The following is a 20,714-nucleotide window of genomic DNA, read 5'->3' as shown; positions in this document are numbered from 1 at the left end:
CCGACACTACAGTGTAATTACACGTTCCTCATGTTCTGTAGGGGCTTCTGTTGGTTATGCACCTGCACACCGATGACCTGAGAGACGTGGGATCCTCCTCGTCCCCATACACCCATACATCTGCCCATACATCTGCCCATACATCTGTTAAAGCCCAAGAGCCGGCTAAGAACATGTTAAAATGAAAGATGAGAACTCCATGTACCCAATCCATGTGCAAGCCAAGAAAATGTCTGTATGTGCTTCAAGCTATATAAAGTGAAATGTGGTAATGGCTGAGATCCATCTATGGGTCTGGGCCGAGATTTTTAAAAATCACACAAGCTTTGTGTTGAGGAAAATGGTTATGCAAAAAAATACTAAAAAAGTAACCACAACAGGTGCAAGACATCTCAAAGCACTAAACATCTCAGCGTTTAGGTTCTTAGGGTCCCGATAACTAATTTTATTGCATGACTTTGCTGATGTTGGGTAAAGATCTTCTGTTTTCTCTAAGTCTCATAAAGAATACCAGTATCTGATCTTCTCACAGTATGAGATTGTGTTTGACCTTTTTAAAGTTCCAGGACACTGTAGAATGATACGTGTTCCATAAAGCGTTCTTTGTACCATACGGAAGGGTTTAGGGCTCTGTCATCTTCCTTCCACACCTGAACAGAGTCAAAACAGTCTGAGCTCATTGAACAGTGAAAGGCATTTTACATTAAAAAAAAAGAATGATAGGTGTTGTGTAAGCAGAGTTGCAAAAGGCAAACTTCTTTGACTATGACCATTACAGACATCAGTGAATACGTCAGGTTTCTCCTGTTGCATAGCCAGAGAAGGGGTGTCTTTTTTCTGGAGGCTAATTCAAAGAAGCTTTGTCTGGCCTGCCTTTATATGAGTCCATTATACAGCTGTGTTGTACTGAGAGGGCATTGTCATGTCTGTTGCTACATAGTAACTGGCAAAAGGTGAAAGATTCAAGCCACAGTGAAGATAATGCAGCTTCATCAAAGTGGGGAATAAAGGGTTAATTAACACTTCATTTCATTATGACAGGGATCACTAATGTCAGTGAAAAGCTGAACACTGGTGGTTTCTTGGTCAAGATCATTCTATTCAGTTCAGTACAAAATATTATATTACATTACATAAAATATTACATTGCAGTGCTTGTGCAATACTCCCACAGACAACAAAAGGTGACATGTTGACAACATAATCTGAGGCACATGAATGGGTAGGGGTCTGGTACCTCACTGGTACCTCACTGGTACCTCACTGTCACCCCTGCTTTAAACACTTGGAGTCTGTATGTCCAGCACTACACATGTGGACACCATACCATGAGCACAAAGCGATGTTGGAAACCGGTTCTGGCAAACACACCCGAAATGGTGAAAACTGAACCTTTGCACCTGTCCGATTCAGAGGACCCTTTACTTTACTTAACAATCATTACACAATAACAGGTTTCCAAGCAACCTTTTTTAAATCAACCACTAGATGAAATCTCAAAGACTGTTATTCTTTAGGTGCGGCTTCTTGCGTGTCTGGGGCAAGTTTTGACAGATACAGGCACAAACGTTGGCGGGAGAATAGAGATTGCGAAACAGTTTCCTTACAATTAACATTCCAGACAGGACGTTTGAGGTCACAGTGATTAAAACATACCACCTCAGGTTTTATCTAAATGGTTATAAAGACTATTTTTGAGAACACTGCTGAAACACGGTTCACACATTGGGAAACACAATTTGTTACTCAAATTTGTTTGTTACTTGTTAAAGCCCAAAAATAATTTGCCCTTTTTAATGTTTATATTGCCACTTTGATACAACTTCCAGACGTCATTTGTGCACAATTATCAAATACTGTTTTGTTTTCCATTTGAGAATTGATCAGAGAAACCTCTTAATTTCTGGACGTATCTCATTTGATGTGACGTGTCGCCATATGTCACAGAAGCAGCCACGCCCTGGCCGCGCACTGGCCCCGCCCAAAGAGATAGTTATCCTTTTCTAAAGTATCGTGGAAAGACTGTCCGAAACTTTGAATGACAACATTTTGGTTAATTCAGATCAATAAGTGAGTAACAAAACTTTTAGGAGCTGTACAGAACAAAATGGACTGGAATTAAGTAAGTAATAACCTTTCCTATATATGCAGAGATCTGATGTTCATCACTTTTAATAGAAGCATATGGAACATGAGACGAAATGTTTTTGTCAATCTCAGTCGCTTTCAGCAAAACGTAAAACGTATTTAGCCACATGATTTACACACCGATTTACACGAATGTCGAAGTTTAGTTGTATGTTTCGATAATCAAACAGTGGTATGTTTTGTCTTTTGCCGAAACGTAGAGGACTTTGTTTTTTTCCTGGAGAACCAAGCCAGGTCCAACATTTTGTATATGACTGAAGATTATTTAGGATTTGAGGCAGTCCGGAGTGCGAACTGTGTTAAACTGGTCCTAGTTTAGTGGTCGTCCTGGTGTTCTTCCTGCCACAGCCGAAACCTGTGCGGTTATTACAGGCAGAAGTGAGAGTTACACGGGACACCCGAACCTCTCGGGTCAGAACCCCACCCGCGTGCACCCAGTTCCACACGTGCTTGAAACGAACCTGTCAACATAACGAAACCGGTTAAAACCTCGCCAAAACGGTGCTGTGTGCAGACCCCTGTTAAAGCATTTACTGTATACATTTAAATTTTTTACATTTTATATACTGTATTTATTAATGTAATTAATTAAAGCGCTAAATAATTTACCTATTACATATGATAGTTATAAAAAATTTTAATATAAGCATAAACTAATAATTTATGTATCGTTTCATTTAATTAATAATTAAATAAAATTATTCTGCGTCTTGTTCTGCCACAGTGTGTTTGGGAACATTTTTTCAGTGTTTTTTTTTTTTTTTAAGAAACATAGTGCTGAGGTTGATTGACAAGTTTATTGACAAGGTTTATTTTCAAAGATAGCCACTTAAGAGACACAACATAGGAATGCCTACACCTGCACTGTATATAAATGTTGTGAAACTCTTGAGACGTGCTGTTTAACCCCCCTGGAATGTTCTAGAACGTGTTCCATCCCGAGGCGTTTGTCCAGTGATGCATTTGATCATTTTAATTCACAGATTTGCCATTACTGTTAATCTAGCTCTCCTATAGCTCTAGTATAGCTATCTCATATTTAAAAAACACACACGTGTTTTCAGCTTCAACACAAGCAATCCAGATTAGTGTTTGTGTTTTCCCCATGTAACAGAGATATTTAGGAATCTGGAGTAAGAGTGTTGTTCTCTTTGTTGGGTTTGAGTGTTGAAGCCTCGGTGTCATAACGCCTCCAGTGATCATGGCCGAACAAGGCTGCACCTGCCCTGGGCTCAGCCTGGGACGCAGGTGTGTCGTACTGGTCTGTCTTCGTTTCCTCATGTCTACTTCTGCTTCTGTCTTCCCAGGTAGCCATGCTGACACTGTCCATAAGAAGACAAACGCAAAGCAAGAAACATAGAGACTGGGAGGGTACACAGACACACAGACAGTGACAGACAGACAGACAGACAGACAGATAGATAGATAGTGAGGAGAGAGAGAAGGGCAACAAGTGATAGTAGGGAATAGAGTGAGAGACGGATAGAGAGTCTTTCTGGTCATAGTCATGGACTGGAAGACGTTCCAGGCCCTGCTCAGCGGGGTGAACAGGTACTCGACGGCCTTTGGACGCATCTGGCTGTCTGTGGTGTTCGTGTTCCGCGTGCTGGTGTACGTGGTGGCGGCCGAGCGCGTGTGGGGAGACGACCAGCGAGACTTCGACTGCAACATCAAGCAGCCGGGTTGCCCCAACGTGTGCTACGACCACTTCTTCCCCATCTCACACATCCGCCTGTGGGCGCTGCAGCTCATCTTCGTCACGTGCCCGTCACTGATGGTCGTCATGCACGTCAAGTACAGGGACGAGCGCGAGCGCAGGTACCGGGCCAAGCACGGCGCCGACGCCAAGCTGTACGACGACACGGGCAAGAAGCACGGCGGCCTGTGGTGGACCTACCTCATCAGCCTGTTCGCCAAGACCATCATCGAGATAGCCTTCCTCTACATCCTCCACCATATCTACGACAGCTTCTACCTGCCGCGGCTCGTCAAGTGCAACATCTACCCCTGCCCCAACCAGGTGGACTGCTACATCGGCCGGCCTATGGAGAAGAGGGTCTTCACCTACTTCATGGTGGGTGCCTCGGCCCTCTGCATCGTTCTGAGTGTCTGTGAGATCATCTACCTGGTCTTCAAGCGCATCGCGGCCTGCGCCAAGCGCTTGCGAAGGAACCGGGATCGCGGCATGGTCGTGTACCACCACCCGCAGTACCGTGACCAGGACAGCAGCTGCACGCTGCCCATGCACGAGCTGGACCACAAGGGCCCGCGCGAGCCCGAAGACAAGAGCAAGCTGAAGGACCATCTCCACCCGGGCTACAAGGCCAGCGTGTTCCTAAGGGCCTCCGCACCCAACCTGAGCCTGACCTAGGACGACGAACTCCGAGGCACGAGAGAAAGGACAAGGACTCCAGACCAAACAGACGGAGCGGTCAGTTTCATCCTGGAGGGCAACAGTGCTGCTTAGCCTTTCCCCTGCTCAGACACTCCTGAAAAATACCAACTAAATAAACTATAACTATCGCTTAAAGTCTTACCGAAAATGTAGCTCAAAAAGTTGTGCTGTTCCCGCTTTCTTTGCCTTCTGTTCTGAACAACATACATCATCATACCTCAAAATCAACCAGTCCTTTGCATCTGCATTTTGTAAGAGACTGTAAAGTTTTTCAGGTATTGAACACAAATGTCTTCCTTTCACTGGGCTGTCAAATGATACCAGAACATTTATGTTCTAAAATTTAGAATGAAACTGGTATATAGTGAGAAGCAGTTTTCAAGTTAACTTGAACCATATAAATAATTATTAGGACCTAGTTCCTATAAAAGTATTGATTCAAAGACACATGAAAGAGAAACAATGGGGAAAGACTGAATGAAACAGAAAAGAGAGAGAACTGATCAGATCATGGAAATAATGAACTTTGTTTTATGCACTACAATACAAATATGTAATTAAAATGCAGGGTTGAGATTCACAGAAGAAGCAGCTTGTTTACTGTAAAGTTCAGACTTTATGCAGTTTTAGGTGACTGTTACATAACAGGAGACCAACAGTGGCTGCCCAGTGCCTGATCTGAGAACAGCTGTGTTGGGTTTTTTCGAATTCCAGATCAGAACAGAAACTTTTCCACTGCTTGTGTAGTGTACTGGGCTCACAGAAGATCTTTACAGAGTCAGTGGCCTACTAATGGTTCAATTGTGTGATGTACCAGCTGTAAAGAACACATCTGTGGTTCTTTTTCATCATTAAGTTTTTGTCAGGGGAGTGTGGTGGGCTGTGATGATGTGAGCTGTGTTAAGTCAGGGCACTAGAGATTTGACCGAGACACAGGACTGAAGGCCCACTGAATGCTGAGTTGTGGTGTAGTCAGGCTTAAAGAGATTGGAACTTTACCCGTCTGGAGAGTGTTTCTTACGGATCAAGGTTCTGGCATGTGGCTACAAATGCGATCACACCAAAGCATTTTTTCAGCATGCTGGTGTATATATATTTTTATACAAATAAAAAATATTCTAAAATTGGACTCGGGTACCCGTATCTTTGTGTAGAAGCAGTGAAAGTATACTACACTCTGAGGCATCTGCTAAAATGGATCCTAAATGAAGAACTGAACTAAAGAAACTGGGGTCCAAGCAGTTAAGCTTTTGAGTAAATATAAATCTATACTGCTCAAAAAATAATGGGAACACTAAAATAACACATCCTATATCTCAATTAATAAAAATCTTTGGAATCAGTTGAAAATCTCTCATTTCTACCTGTTGTCTATTCCATTTGCACAAGAGCAGTTGAAATTGATTCACAATCAGTGTTGCTTCCTATCTAAACACGAAGTGTGGATGACTTGAGTTACATTGTGTTGTTTAAGTGTTCCCTTTATTTTTTTGAGCAGTGTATAACCTCAAAGCATTGTGTGTAGAGTTAAACACAGAACATGACACTGCTACACTGCCCTTTCAGACCTGACGTCTTTGATTAAATCCCTATTTAGAGTCAACTAACCAGGCAAATGTGATATGACTTCACTGCACAAAACCCAGGTGAATATTCCACATCTGAAAACTGAGGTGTTCATTTATATGGCAAAATTGAACTAGATTTAGGGAATGCTAAAAAAAAAAAAAACAACGAAAACAAGTGTTACATTTTTACACACCAGCTGTAACTATGATAAATGTTACAGCCAGCATAACCCACATATGACCTTTCGGTAGAAAAAAATGACATTTATCTTTTCTTTTAAAGATCATGAATGTAAATCTAATTAAACTGTAAACTGACTTGCTGTCCAGAACTGGTGTCGAGAACAAGCACATTTATTCCCTTCAATTATTAAATAGGTACTTAGATTGATCTATTAAATAGCTTCAGGTGAAGTGAATTCTGTGGACCTCCTGTTACCCAGAAGTTAAGATAGTTCGAGTGTTTGGTGAAAAGCCTGTGGGGATATTTGATTAAGGTAGCTTAGTGTCAAAACGACTTTTAACTACTGTAACAAAAGAACCACAACGCAGAGTTCGTTTACCCCAAGATCTCTTAATAAACCCATGAATCACTAACAATTTCTGGGTTTATCCTGTTGGCGAGTTTAATGTTTCCGTTGTTTGTTCTTTTAACGTCGCGACGTCTCCTCAGAGCTCGACAGCACATAACTCGTCAACTACAAGATGAAATACGATATGTTAGTCAGGCTGCGCAGTATATGCGATATTGTCACATTTATTTAAGATTCAGACATTAGGTGCCATAATTTGTATTATTTATTCATTTAAATAATAAATCACTAAAAATGTAGCAAGCTCAAGCCAAAATCTTTGGGTGATAGAAGCACTGTTCAGAATCGTTGCACTTCGTTCATGTCTGTCGTCTTTACTTTAGTACAATGACATTTGAAAGTAAACGCTAATCTGATGGAGGACACTACACATTCATTTCCTTGAGGATGTTTTTCCACTGAATCGCGATATAATAGTTCCTTGTAGTGGTTGTATTTTTAGACCGCTCGAGAAATACAAAATTTTCCTTATTTTCTTAGTCACTATTAATGTAAAAACTCTCGAGCAAACGTCACCTTCGTGAACACCTGACAGAGCAAAATACGGTGGCCCCGAAAGTCCATCGCGCTGCAACGGAAAAACACGCTGCTAATACGTGAAGCAAATTAATTAAAATGACAACGAGTGCACTGCATTTCAGAAAGTGCAAATCCAGCCACAACGCAACGGAAGTGTTTCTGTAGGAACTAGTGTTGCCACCTGTCCCGGTTTTCCTTCTTTTTAATATTCGGTCCCGGCAAAAAAAAAAAAAAATCAATGTCTCGGTTTTCACTAGGTTAGTTCAAGGTTAGTATTTAGACTGTTTCTGCACACTTAAAATCCGTCGGTTTTTTTTCTTTTGCTGTGTCCATTTTACACTCCCCCCCCCCCCCCGTACGTTCGCGTATGACAGAGTGTTCTTGTTTTTTGTCAGACGGTCAGTTTTTGTCAGTTTTTTTTTTTACGGTTTGTGGTTTTTAGTGTTATAGTCATTACTCATTACGTTGAACATAACTTAAATAGTAAAACTCATAAACTAAGTTAAATGGGATCTTTATCAGGGTTTTTAAGCCTTATTTTCTGTCTAAATGCCAAGCTAGCTACATTTAAAAGCATTTAGCTCTTTAGAAAAATTGTACCTGAGGGGCAGATCCCTATAGAGAGAGAGTCGCGACATCTCCGTTCACTCCAATGGACCAGTTTTTTACAGCAATGGCGGATCGTGAAGCCTGTCAATAGTTCCCGGAAGTTAGCAGCAAATACGAGCAGCGCAGTCAAACTGGAGCAGTGGACCATCTGTGATACACTTTTACAGGTTAGTACGCTTAAAAAATCTGATTGTGTATTATAAGGACATCAGAATCAAATTAACATGTGCATTAAAATGTGCATTAAAGCATTTTAGTGAATTATCCACCTCTTAATAAGCAGATTTAGGGAACTAAATCTATGCTAAGACAACGCGAATACGGTTAGTGAGATTTCACATTAACGACTGACAGCCTATTAATAGTAAATTCCTCTCTTAATGCCATTTCACCTAAACGCGATGTTTTTGCGGGGTAGCTAGTATTGGTTAAATATAACATTTGAGTGTGATTGTAGAGTGTGTTGGGTCGAGGAGGTAAAATGAGGATATCCATTTTGGAGTATCACTTAACAAAATAATATAATTATTAGGAGTTCATACTTATACCTGTGTCAACACTATAGCTGTGATCAGCAGCTGTGGGCCCTGTCTTTACAGGTCCAGTGGTGCATCGTAGTGCAGGGGGCTTCCTCTTTCTGAGTGCGGGGCGATGCAAAAAATGGTGGGAACAGCATCTGCTCTCAGCCTAGTCTTGCCCTGTTTGGTTTTGATGAACTGGTCTGCCTCAAAATGTGCCTGCAGAGTGATGTGAGTTTACTCCTCACACATGACAACTCAGTTTTGTCTACCCATATACATATCCCATAGTGGGTGAATACACAGTATTAGAGAACACTTACTGGATACGTATACACTCATTACACATATAAAAAACAACCAAGGATGTGCAACAAGTTCAAATTCATATCACATCAATACTCATAATAATCATTTTCTCCTGTCTTTTTCTCCTCTCTCTCTTTAAGCCAAAGAACCATAGGGGATTCAATGGAGCCTGCAACTAGATAGCACCCTCACCCTGCACCCGAGTCTGTCTGCAGTCTTTGATTTTTTTTTTTTTTGTTCACTATTCTGTATTTTAATAAATCAGGCATTAAGCTTTCCAATAGTGTGTTTATTGTGAAAAGTTCAAATGCAGTGTTTGATGATTACCTCTCATATATTTGCTGTTGTAATCTTTAGTGAGGGTAAGATTGCTCCTGCTTAGTTGAGACCATTTTTTTTCTCTTCTCAGTATCAGTGGGGAAACCATAAATTTTTGCTCCTTTCTCTGATCAATTGGAGCATCTCCATGCAGCACAGCAAACCATGGTGGACACTACACTAACAACACGGAGGAAAGGACACAGAAAAACTGCTTGACATGATATTCATATTTGAGATTATTAGAGATTTATTTAATGAATTAATTGCTGTAAATAAGTGTGTATTAAAAAGACAAGATATATATAATTTATCAATGTATTTTAATGTCATATACTGTCAGGATGTAAATGTAATGTGTTTTAATGTACCCTCTTAAAGCATATTTCTGCACAATGAAGTCAAAGAAAATTTTCCTTCTGTCAGAAAATGTACATTAGTCATTTAGATTACTTAGGTGCCCAATACTATGGGATTACAGAAATCACCATGATTTAAAGATATGTTCATGTCAGAAAATTAATCTAATCTGAATTTCTCACCCTTTCCTGTCCCTCTAAATATATAAATGAACGTAATATATAACAATTATAAAACAATCAAAGCATTAAACAGCAATGTGCTCTAACATTAGCCTAAAGTTGGTCGATATATGTTCACAATAATCCTCAAATCGCAGTTCTGTCTCTGTGTTTATGTGCTCAAACTGAACTTCCTAGAACTATCTGAAGCCTCCGTGAATCACGTGACCATCAAGCATTTTGAACTTCTGTTGTGGCGACTCTCTCTATATGGCTCTGCTGAGGGGCAGACACACAGATACGGGAATGAACAACATGTCAAAGTCTGATTGAGCTTCCTGGACAGTGAATCATAAATCCCCTCACAAACAGGCTCTCATTACGATGAATGAATTTACGCATATAAAGACGCTACAGATGATATTTGCCATTTCCGTTTCTGTGCGTAAATAAGGACTAATCTTTAGTTATCCATCACAGCAAATAGCACAGCATTATCTATATCCAAACAAAGACACACTGATCCATGGGTGTTAAATGTTTTGATAACACTTTACATTAAGTGTTTACTTACTAACGTGAAGTAATGCATTAGTTACCATGAACAACACATGAAGTAACACATTAACAATAATTAACTAACGTTAAGGAAACACGTAACAGTTGCGACTCCTGGTTTGGCTCTTTGTTGCTTGCACCTTTTTTGGTGCTACCTTAAAGGAATATATTACATTGTACTGATTTACCTACATAAGTAATGGGTAACTGGGAAATATCCAGAATCTATCAGCATAGGAACTGAAGTGTGTTCATACTGTTTTTAATTCTTTAGTCCCTTTTGCTCCAAACTAAAACACTAAAGCAACACGGTGGCTTGGTGGTTAGCACATTTGCCTCTCAGCACTGGGGTCTTGGGTTCAAGTCCCTATCTGAGTGGAGTTTCCATGTTCTCCCTGTGTCTGCGTGGGTTTCCTCCCACAGTAAAAAAACATGGAGATTAGGTAAATTGGCAGTCCCTGACAAATTCTCCCTGAGTCTGTGTCTCTGTTCAATAAAAAGTAGTGTGTGTGCGCTTATGATATTATATTTATCATAAAATCATTACATTCGTTTATTACCAGGCAAGTAGTTTTCTTTCTGAGCTGTCTTCATTAAGCAGGGTAATGATGTTGTTTTAGAACTGTCTCCATGGGGTAATGGTTAGCAAAGAGGGCTTCAAACAAAATGGACCTTGGTTTGATGCCTGTGACTGTCAAGCAAATTGTTATTATAATTGTATTACATACATACATACATACATACATAGATAGTCAGTGGAATCAAACCAAGGTCCATTTTGTTTTAAGCCCTCTTCACTAACCATTACCCCACAGAGACAGTTCTAAAACAACATGATTACCCTGCTTGAATTTTTTTTCATTGTATTTTATTAACCATAAATAATAAAAGTTCAAGCATTAAATTCAAAAGCAACAAAATTCAGATGCATAATTTCGGTGCAAAAAAATTCAGAGCTACAAATTCAATGCTTCAAATACAAATTCAAAGTCTGGTGAGATTTTCTTCCATACTGGAGCAGTAACATATTTGCTATATCAAAGTTCACCTCTGACCACAGGACTTTGCAGTATTACTTTGTTCCTCATCATTACTGACAACCTTACATCTTATAGCTACATCTTACGTACAACCTGATTTTTGCCAAATATCCCCCAATTGTGTCTAATTATCTAGAGTGCTCAATTTACCAAGTTAAAATCACATCTTATAATTAATTAATGTATTTTTAAATTTTGTTGACATATGGATGTATAGGCTATTCCATATAAAGCACGTCTCTATGTTCAACAAGGGTGTTGAAATAATACTCCTGAATATCATCTGTAGCGTCTTTATTTGTGTGCAAACGAGGGGAATTTGGCACAACTGGACAGAATTAGTAAAGCTCTTTAAATGGAACTAGATAACCAACTAGCTGTTTAGACGAAAACTAAGACTTAAATCTTTTTCAGGCTCAATTACCTACCTAGCTACATTTAAAAGAGCTTTACTATTTATGTTCAATGTAATGAGACACTGTACAATACAATTGTTTATGGCTAAAAACTTAGTCCCTGCATAAAATAATCTGTCCATAAACACTTCCGTTGTGTTGTGTTTCTGAAATGTAGCGCACTCGTTGTCATTTTGATGAATTTGCTTCGCGTATTACCAGCGTGTTTTTACATTCAAGCGCGATGGACTTTCAGGGCCACCGTAGCAAAACACTCATAATCGGTGTAAGTAAGCATGAGACAGTTAAACAGGAGCAGGTCAGGCCAGATCGGCTGCCTTAGTCTAAGCGTGGGAGAACCAGTGGATTTCATGTCGTGTTGGAGTACCTGTGTTGGGCAGGGACGAGGAACGCCCTGTGTTGGAGAACCGCCACTTTGTCCTGTGCAGTTTCTCCTGGTCCCAGTGCTCCATAACAAAATTAATCTGAATGGTTTGGCGCAGAGAACGCGCTAAACCAGTCCAGTCCCCCCCCCCCCCAAGAATTTAAGCGCTCAAGCCTAGATAACCAAAACCACTCCAACCACTAGTGTGATTCCAATCAGGACACCCAGCCCAGTAAAAGGGCTTTCTGTGGCTCTTCAGAAGTGGTTTCCCTCTATTGTCTGATGGGAGCAGGAATACAAGAAGCATTGTATTGTTGCTATAGCGGTGTGGGATAGGTTGTACCTTTTAAGTTACAGAATGTACCCTGGGGTAGCTAAGTGCACCTTTGATGTGCACCGTTGAGTAAGAGATCTAATAAGAGGGTGGGGTTAATTAAGTAGATAAAAGAGTTAATAATTAATTAAATAATTAATCTCACTTGAGTCATTGTCATGACTCCAGGTTATATTAGTAGGACTTACTGGAACTGTGTGGTAATGGGGCATCGATGACTATGAGCACTGAATCAGAATAACCTGCAATTTTGCCCAATCCAGTCCACATTCCTAATCTTCTAATCCAGCTCACGTCACAGATGTTCCATCATTTCCACCGATCTCCTGCATGGCTGATATGAGATACAGCAAAAACATGGACCGCGTGCAGTATACTGTTGCCAAGCATGACAAACACAGCAGGAATCTGCTTTGGAAGGAGGTTGCTTTGGCAACCTATAAGAACTCACAACCAGCTTGTAAGAACATGCAAGAAACAGGAGACAAAACCTCAAGTGATGGGTGATGCACACTTGCACTGTAAATGCCCTTATGAATAAACACACACAGGCGAAACAGTGTGGTGAATAACAAGGCTAAGATCCCGGGGATCCACACAGATCAACACACAGTGCTGAAACAAGCATACCTCTTGACAGTAAATTAGGTTAATAAAACGGCAGTAATCATCGTCTAAAAAATACCAGACTGAAAGATAAAAACAGAATGTTGAATGTTACCACCAAGGTCGTCCCAGCGGTGTTAGGGTCAAGGTCAGTGTTAGTGTTGTGACCCCGAAGATAAACAGTGTTGACTTTACACACACACCTTACCACCTCCTCCATTTAAATCACCAACTTTTCCATAATTACAAATTTATGTTGCACATGCATTCTGTTCCCCAGAACAAGAATATTTCAAAGATATAACTGACAGCTATGACATTCATGTCCATAATGAGTGACTTCCTCTAAATGTCCTGTAGATGTGCTGTAGAGGACCGAGCTAGCTACCACGTGGATGCAAACTCAGGGAGACCCGACCGCTTTAACAAACAAAAACAAACAAACAAACAAACAAACATGTGATTCCATGTAGAGTGATGATCTGGACTAAATAAAAAGCATCTCAACCAACATGCACTGGGGTTGTAAAGAACACACTACACAAGCAGATCTGGGCTCCTGGCTTGGATTCAGTTTGGACATCAAGCAATCAAAGCAGGAAACTTGTGATTGCAATGTAATCACCGCCAGAGTCAGGAAGTCCAGCGTGAGAAGAGGAGGGAGCGGAAGATCAAAGCTCCTGCACCTTCCTGCTTGTTCTGAGGCCCTTACACACCATCAGAACACACTGCTGCATTTATTAAGACACCAGACTTCACATTATCTCCGTTTTTATTAGATTACTCAATAAACTGTCACTGTCAATGTTAGCAGCATCTAACATACTACACAAACAATTTATTAACAATTTTCTTTTAAAACCTTTTTATAACAATTCTGACATTAAATATAACATTTTAATTAAGCATAATAAAAGTTCAATGTTCATGTTGTTAGAATCCCTCCCAGTTACATGGAAACACTGCATCCCTGTGTACACCTGTGTACCCCGTCTTCTCAGAGAGCAATAACCTCACAGACGTCCTTCACACGGGGAAAACCAATCAGAATGATGGAGTCCAGCACTGTTAAACCTCTCCAGCCAATCAGAAATCACACATCCAGCTAGAGGCCATGAGGCATTCTCAATCATTCGGAATTCCTCGTAAAACTCAACCGCCCTTCCACTACAGAAAAATACGTGAAACATCAAACTGTCAAACGTCTCCCTTTGTAACGGAGAATTTCCACGACACCAGTGATAGACCAGAATTTCAAGATTATATTTGTACAAATATTTTATTACGTGTGCGAGACAGAATCGTGCGCTACCCTCTGGAACCGTGAGGGAGCATTTGTAATCACGCTGGTGTGGTCTTCGTGCTTCGGGGTTCGCAGGAAGCTGACGTCACTGCATCAGAAGCCATGAAAATTCTGTTTGTTATGGTTGTATCTTGGCAATGTTGAGCACATTGGTCTATTTTTGCAGAGGTTGTGACATTTAACTCCAAATTCAGTAAATTAGACTGATGGGCACTCCTGGACATGAGGTCATGTGACTAGCATTACTGGGTCCTATCAGGGTTCTGCGTGCCACTTCATCTGAAAGCTTCTAGCCTGACTGATCCCAAGTCAGCCCTCTCAATGCCCACCCAAGACCCGCACCATCCCACCGTCAGGCAGAACTGACTCCGAACTCGGATCCTCCTCTGTCATGGGAATTCTGCCTCACGTGTCCCGGTGATTGTTTGAGCCGCGCCGCTCCCAAAACACAATATTTAAGTAGAAGGACTAACAGATCAGTCACAGGCAAAACTGGCACGGGACTGTGGAGCACGAGGTTCACTCACCGAGGTGTTCACACCAGCCACGAACAGCTCGACACAAACACACACTCACAGTTTGTCATGTCTGAGCTCTCTGGACGAGAAACAGTCTTCATAAGCACTTTCCTGTTAAACAGAGATCGGGTGTGTGTGTGTGTGTGTGTGTGTGTGTGTGTGTGTGTGTGTGTGTGTGTGTATAATTACAGGGCAGCAATGTCCTCCAACAGTACTGCTGTTTTGGTTTTTTTCCCAAAAACAAGCTACAACCCAGACGACTAACAGTTTCCTTCAGGTCCAACATCAAAGAGAACAGGATGGCTGTTTCCTGCTGCACGGCACCACCAGAACGAAGAGCCCAGAACAGCCGAGCCACCTCCCTGAACTCAGCAACTATATATTCTTGGCTTGAAACCAAGAGGGAAATTTGGAAAAACGTTCATCTGTAGGACAAAGCGCCTTGTGTCTGAGGTCTTTGGTACAGACATAAAATACAGTGGGCAGGAGTTAGCGTTGTTTCTACATGTATGTCAACAGTCATTCCTGTCCACTCCCAAGAAGAGGAAGAAGGAAGAAGAAAGAAATACACACACACACACACACACACACACACACACACATCACAGTTTACAGGAGGCCTGGGCTACTTTGGAATTGGTTCTTCTGTTTAGAGAACGGCAGATGTATGAGCCAGCGTCCATCAATTTAGGTAGATCCACTCCCTACACGCACACACACACACACACACACACACACACACACACACACACACATAAATCACACACACATTACTCACACCAAGGCGCATTACAAGATTAACAAGATTAAATGATGACTAAAAACAGCTTTCTGTGGAAAGTCTTAACAGACAGATTGAGCCCAAGGCCACATGTGCACAGCTGTTCTCCCCAGACTGTGTCCACGTGTCTTTCTGCTCCAGTTGGAGACTCAGTGAAGTGGCCATTCAATTAAACAGGTGTCACACGTCACATCGTCTCTGAGGCTTGACCAGGCAACTTCAACAACAACTGGGCATACTCACCGTGTGTATGCCCAGTCCATGAAGCATGTACACGACGTCTTCGGTAGCAACATTCCCAGAAGCCCCCTGGGCGTATGGGCAGCCTCCCAGTCCAGCCACTGAAGCGTCCACAACACTCACGCCATTCTGACTCATTACACCAGCCACAGACATGCAGGACAGAGACACGGCCAACTCGGTGAATAAAACAATATTAAAAATATATAATAAATAGGAAGAAATGCTTAGTGACCATTTTAAACAGACGACATCTATGATAAACCAGGTTGAACTGATTTTTACACACATAAAAGTCACTTTTGGTGGCAAAGGCACAGGAAACTACCCATGCAATTACCCATAATGCAATTACAAGTGTGAGCTCACGTGAGAGTGTGGATGCTCTCGTACAAGGGTGTGTTGATGTGCTGCTGTGTGTCTGACCTGCAGGGCCACCAGGATGTTGGCCAGCGCCTGGCCGTAGGTGTCGTGGCAGTGCACAGCCAGGGCGTGGACCGGCACCTCCCTGGTCACGGCCTGCAGCATCTCTGCCATGCCACCCGGCGTGCCCACGCCCACCGTGTCCCCCAGCGAGACCTCATAGCAGCCCATGGAGTAGAGACGGCGGGCCACCTCCGCCACTCGGGACGGGGACACACTGCCTTCGTACGGGCAGCCCAGGACACAAGACACGTATCTGGACCCAGAACCAAACGCACATACTGTACAAATAGCGTCAAACTCGTCAAAGTTTTATAACATATGTTGTCACAAAGCAAATTTACAAACTCATGGGTCCAAACCCCTAAAGAGCAAGCCAGGGGCGACAGTTACAAAGAAAACCCCCTTAGTTGTATTAAACCCCCTTAGGCCTTGGGAGACCCAAGACTCAAAAGGGAACCCATCCTCCATTGGGCGGCCCGGCTAGTAACAGAACCAATATGTTGAGGGGTTCAGCATCAGCACTATTGTGTTGTTACAACCACAGGATCTACTATACATTATTTAAATGATCAGAGGACAGAGTAAAAAACCAACAATAAAATCAAGCAACTTCAGGAACCCATCACACCAATCACATTCCTAATCAATGCACACTTCCTTGCAATTATTCAGTAACTAATAAACTAATATGAAAAGTGACATGTAGATATAAATGTGAGGCATGAGAGGTGGGTGATTCCTTGGAGTGGGTGGGGTTAGAATGTGGAGTGGGAGGGGTCTTACCCCCGCACGGCGACGCCCTCCTGCATGGCTGCCTTCATCACCTCTTCAAACCTCTCTAGGCTCTCCTCCACTGAGCAGTTAATGTTCCTCTGACTGAAGAGCTCAGAGGCAGCACCAAATATCGCTACCTCCTTCGCTCCAGCCTTAACCTGAGAGAGAGAGAGAGAGAGAGAGAGAGAGAGATGGACAGTGATAGAGAGAGAGAGAGAGAGAGAGAGAGAGAGAGAGAGAGAGAGATGGACAGTGATAGAGAGAGAGAGATGGACAGTGATAGAGAGAGAGAGAGAGAGAGAGAGAGAGAGAGAGAGAGATGGACAGTGATAGAGAGAGAGAGAGAGAGAGAGAGATGGACAGTGATAGAGAGAGAGAGAGAGAGAAAGAGAGAGAGAGATGGACAGTGATAGAGAGAGAGAGAGAGAGAGAGAGAGAGAGATGGACAGTGATAGAGAGAGAGAGAGAGAGAGAGAGAGAGGTTGGACAACAGCATAATATCATCTATGCTCACGTAGCCCAGAAGAAAAAAATGTTTGCATATAAACAAAATTATTAGATAAACAATTTTCCTAACAAGGAATTACATGCAGTGACTGCTAATCATGTATTATATATATATATGTCTTATTATTACTATTTTTAAAGTCTATTAAATAATATTTTATTATTATTTTACATTTTCCAAACATCCCAGTGCATGGGGACTTATAAAACTTGAATCTTACTGCAGCTCGGTAGCCCTTCAGGTTGGGTGTGAGCACTGGGTAGGTCACCCCGGGCTTCCTGTGGATCCCTGACATCACTTCCTCTTGATCAGCCATCTGTTGGAGAAACAAGGAACATGGCTACGCGTGCTTTGCTGTCTAGAACCTGTCAACATAACGCTGTAGCTTCCTGATATTCAAATTCACACACAACTGTGTTTTTCCACTGGATTGGAACACTGATGATCAAGTGCTACTCTTCCAATTTATTGAATCCAAAAGATTTTATACTTATATTTACAGTTAAGGTCAACAGCTAACAGACTTAAACCTCCTGCAGCTACTCTATTTGTTTGACTTCATATTTTAAACTCATTCTTTGTTCCTCACTGGTCCACGTTTGAGAGTCTAATTGAGCCTGCAGGCTTCACCTCATCTTATTTCATCTCACCAACAAACTCAAACTCTTTTGGTTTGTCCATGTGATGAGCACCAAACTTCAGCCAAGATTGAACATGCTTGAGTCTCTTAAGAGAGACAATGGCTGAGTTCACTCACTGGTGCAGCATATAATTCAGAAAATAAATCAGCACCTTTTATGTAAGACATGAACACGCTGGTACAGCGGAAACACTTGAACCCACAAAACACTATTCTGACCTACGTGCAATCAAACAATCAGAGTGACATGCAGCACCTTACCTGTGGGACCCATTTAGGAGAGACAAAACTTGTGGCCTCGATGACAGGAAGTCCCGCCTCAGACAACATGTCAATCAGACGGATTTTCACCTCAGCCGGGACAATGGTCTGGTAGATAATAAAATTATTATTATGGCTGTACTGAAATTTAATCTCAGTGGATTATGATCAAGTAGGGGAGACCGGGTATGGTTGTAACACTTTTTGCGTCAGAACTTGTAACTCACTGAATTTTTGAGCTAGAGTTCTCAAACCTTTATAAAAAGTACACACATTTGTTTACTACAAATGGCACCAATTCAAAACTCAATTCAAATAACACAGCCCTCGTGACTTGATGTCAAATATATGGTGTTCCACCCGGTAGTGGGGTAGGTTGTAACACATGCTGGGCTAAGTTGTAACAATAGACAAAAGAAGCAAAAACAGAGGCCACACCATGCAATATGCTTCAAAAATAGGTTTTTGGAATAATATAATAAAATAACAATCCAGAAAAATGTCTCTCTCTGTGTAACTCATATCCACTTTCAGTTTTGTTCAGGTGTGTGGGTGTGTAAATTAGTGTACTAGAACAAATGTATTTAACAATATGTATGCTTAATGAACACTAATACAATGTACCTGTGTAAAGAACATGTAGGTCAAATAATAAACAATGTCAATGTGTGTGTGTGTGTTGGCAGATACCATGTGCCTTCGCAACTGATCTGACTGACTTGCCCTTGTTTGTGATCTCATCAAATGCTTAAAAAAAAAACATTTGCAGGCACACCTCTGTCAGTCTTTCTTTTCCACTGTCTAGGCATTCTGTAAAATTATTAGAATCAAGAAAGTTTTCTTAGTTGTATGTAAGGTGATGGCTGTAAAGCGGTTACAACCCACCCCACCCATGTCAGCCACGGTTTAACTAGCTGTATTAGCAAGGTGATTTGAAATTAACGGGAAAAATGCATCACAATTTACCTGAGAAACTACAGTTTAATGTAATATAATTCATATGGTTTTATCTGCAATAGTACAAGTACTAAACAAAATATAGTCTTGACTATATTTACTTTCTCATCTCAAAATCAGTTTTTTCTCTATGGAATCTGCATGTGCCTGTTTACAGCCTTGATATTCACCTTGTGGGATCAGGGAGAATTGGGTAAACACTGGAATGATCATATGACTCCTATCTTATACGTGATTGGTGGAACTGATGGTGTTACAACTCTCCCCATGTTACAACCATACCTGGTCTCCCCTACTGCATAAGAGCACCTAAGTGTGCATAACCACTGCATAATACAACACAACTGACAACACTACAGTTCTATACTGTATAAATATTACACATTTTTAACCTTCTAGAAGAAGAATAAAACTCACAAAAGAGCTAGGCTTAATTTATGTGCACAGGCAACATAAAATCTGTTTGGCCTTCTTGAATACACAAATTATTAATATTATGAATTATAATAAATATATTTCATAAACATGAATATGATTTGTGTTTATGGATCAAGAAAATACATGAGACGATGGTGGGGGCCCATTTCTTACTCAGGTAAACTACAAAACTAGCAAAACTAAACCCAGAAGCCTGTTTAACCTTCTCGTTCTGTAGTCCATCTCTGGGTCCCACTTCAACTATCTTCACTTTTTCTGGAAGTGGCTTCGTACCACACAAACTGACCTATGAAAACACACACATACACACACACACACACACACACACACACACATACATACATACATACATACATACATATATATATATATATATATATATATATATATATATATATATATATATATATATATATATATATATATTTCTGGAAGGACGACGCGGAAGCATTAATGACAACCCCATAAAAAAAATTCGAAACAATATTGGCAAAACTCTTCGATATGGTAACGTCGGCGGAAGAACACGAATAGAAAGCTTTAGTTCGCGTTCAGAAATAACTTTTATTCGGTGGAGCGACTCCGTTTCCTGGCATAGATAACGTAACGTCGTCTGGCCACAGTACCTCCAAATTCAGGCACTCGAACATGAAGCGCACTATCTTAGTCAGCCTCACGTCCCGGGAATCAAACCACACCAACTCACTGCTTTAGCTACGGCGGTGGCACCAGGATTGGAGGCGAGACCGCGCCGACCCGCGCCGGGGACGAATGAACGCTGGACGAGCCTCATCATCGCGGTCGCCATGTTCGTTCCTGACGCGTCCGTCACGTGGATGTTTACGCAAAAGACGTGCCGACACCGACGCGTCGACGCGTCGAAGCTCGAACCGAGTCGTCACAGTGAATCGAAGCCTGCGTCGGCGGTGACGTCACAATGGCGCCCGACACCGCGAGCGCACCCAAACCCCAGGGACGGGCTGGCTCGTGCGGTTTGGCGTTGTCCTACAACCTGTGAGTGAGCAGACGCGGTCGCACGGAAGCGTCCTCAC

The 20,714-nt window shown here is 41.6% G+C and overlaps 2 protein-coding genes across 3 annotated transcripts; one reads left to right on the top strand and one right to left on the bottom strand.

Moving 5' to 3' along the window:
* Positions 1-1,965: 1,965 nt before the first annotated feature.
* Positions 1,966-5,670, top strand: gjb3 (gap junction protein beta 3). The gene is made up of 2 exons (XM_076994554.1): positions 1,966-2,122; positions 3,456-5,670. Exon 2 carries the CDS (start codon positions 3,656-3,658, stop codon positions 4,517-4,519), a length of 864 nt encoding a protein of 287 aa, XP_076850669.1. The 5' UTR covers positions 1,966-2,122; positions 3,456-3,655; the 3' UTR covers positions 4,520-5,670.
* hmgcl (3-hydroxy-3-methylglutaryl-CoA lyase) lies at positions 5,259-20,642 on the bottom strand. Of its 2 annotated transcripts, none has more exons than XM_076994553.1 (8): positions 20,289-20,642; positions 19,865-19,948; positions 18,268-18,375; positions 17,587-17,682; positions 16,868-17,016; positions 16,085-16,337; positions 15,662-15,787; positions 5,259-15,341 (listed from the first exon to the last, which is right to left on the bottom strand). In XM_076994553.1, exons 1-8 carry the CDS (start codon positions 20,310-20,312, stop codon positions 15,240-15,242), a joined length of 942 nt encoding a protein of 313 aa, XP_076850668.1. In that variant the 5' UTR covers positions 20,313-20,642; the 3' UTR covers positions 5,259-15,239. The 2 variants fall into 2 exon arrangements, with proteins under 2 accessions (XP_076850668.1, XP_076850666.1); XM_076994551.1 differs by having other exon boundaries at positions 20,369-20,642.
* Between the last annotated feature and the right edge of the window lie 72 nt (positions 20,643-20,714).

Source organism: Brachyhypopomus gauderio, unplaced genomic scaffold, assembly GCF_052324685.1.
Source record: "Brachyhypopomus gauderio isolate BG-103 unplaced genomic scaffold, BGAUD_0.2 sc151, whole genome shotgun sequence".
NCBI lineage: Eukaryota > Metazoa > Chordata > Actinopteri > Gymnotiformes > Hypopomidae > Brachyhypopomus > Brachyhypopomus gauderio.
Note: the sequence above shows the minus strand (reverse complement) of the source record. Positions and strands in the feature narration are given on the sequence as shown.

Coding starts and splice junctions, on each gene's coding strand:
- gjb3 (XM_076994554.1), top strand. CDS start 3,656: ATGGACTGGAAGACGTTCCAGGCCCTGCTCAGCGGGGTGAACAGGTAC.
- hmgcl (XM_076994551.1), bottom strand. CDS start 20,470: ATGGCGACCGCGATGATGAGGCTCGTCCAGCGTTCATTCGTCCCCGGC. Junction 18,376..19,864: donor ATGGACTACAGAACGAGAAG/GTTAAACAGGCT, acceptor ATTATCTACCAG/ACCATTGTCCCGGCTGAGGT. Junction 15,342..15,661: donor ATGGACTGGGCATACACACG/GTGAGTATGCCC, acceptor GTGTGCGTGTAG/GGAGTGGATCTACCTAAATT.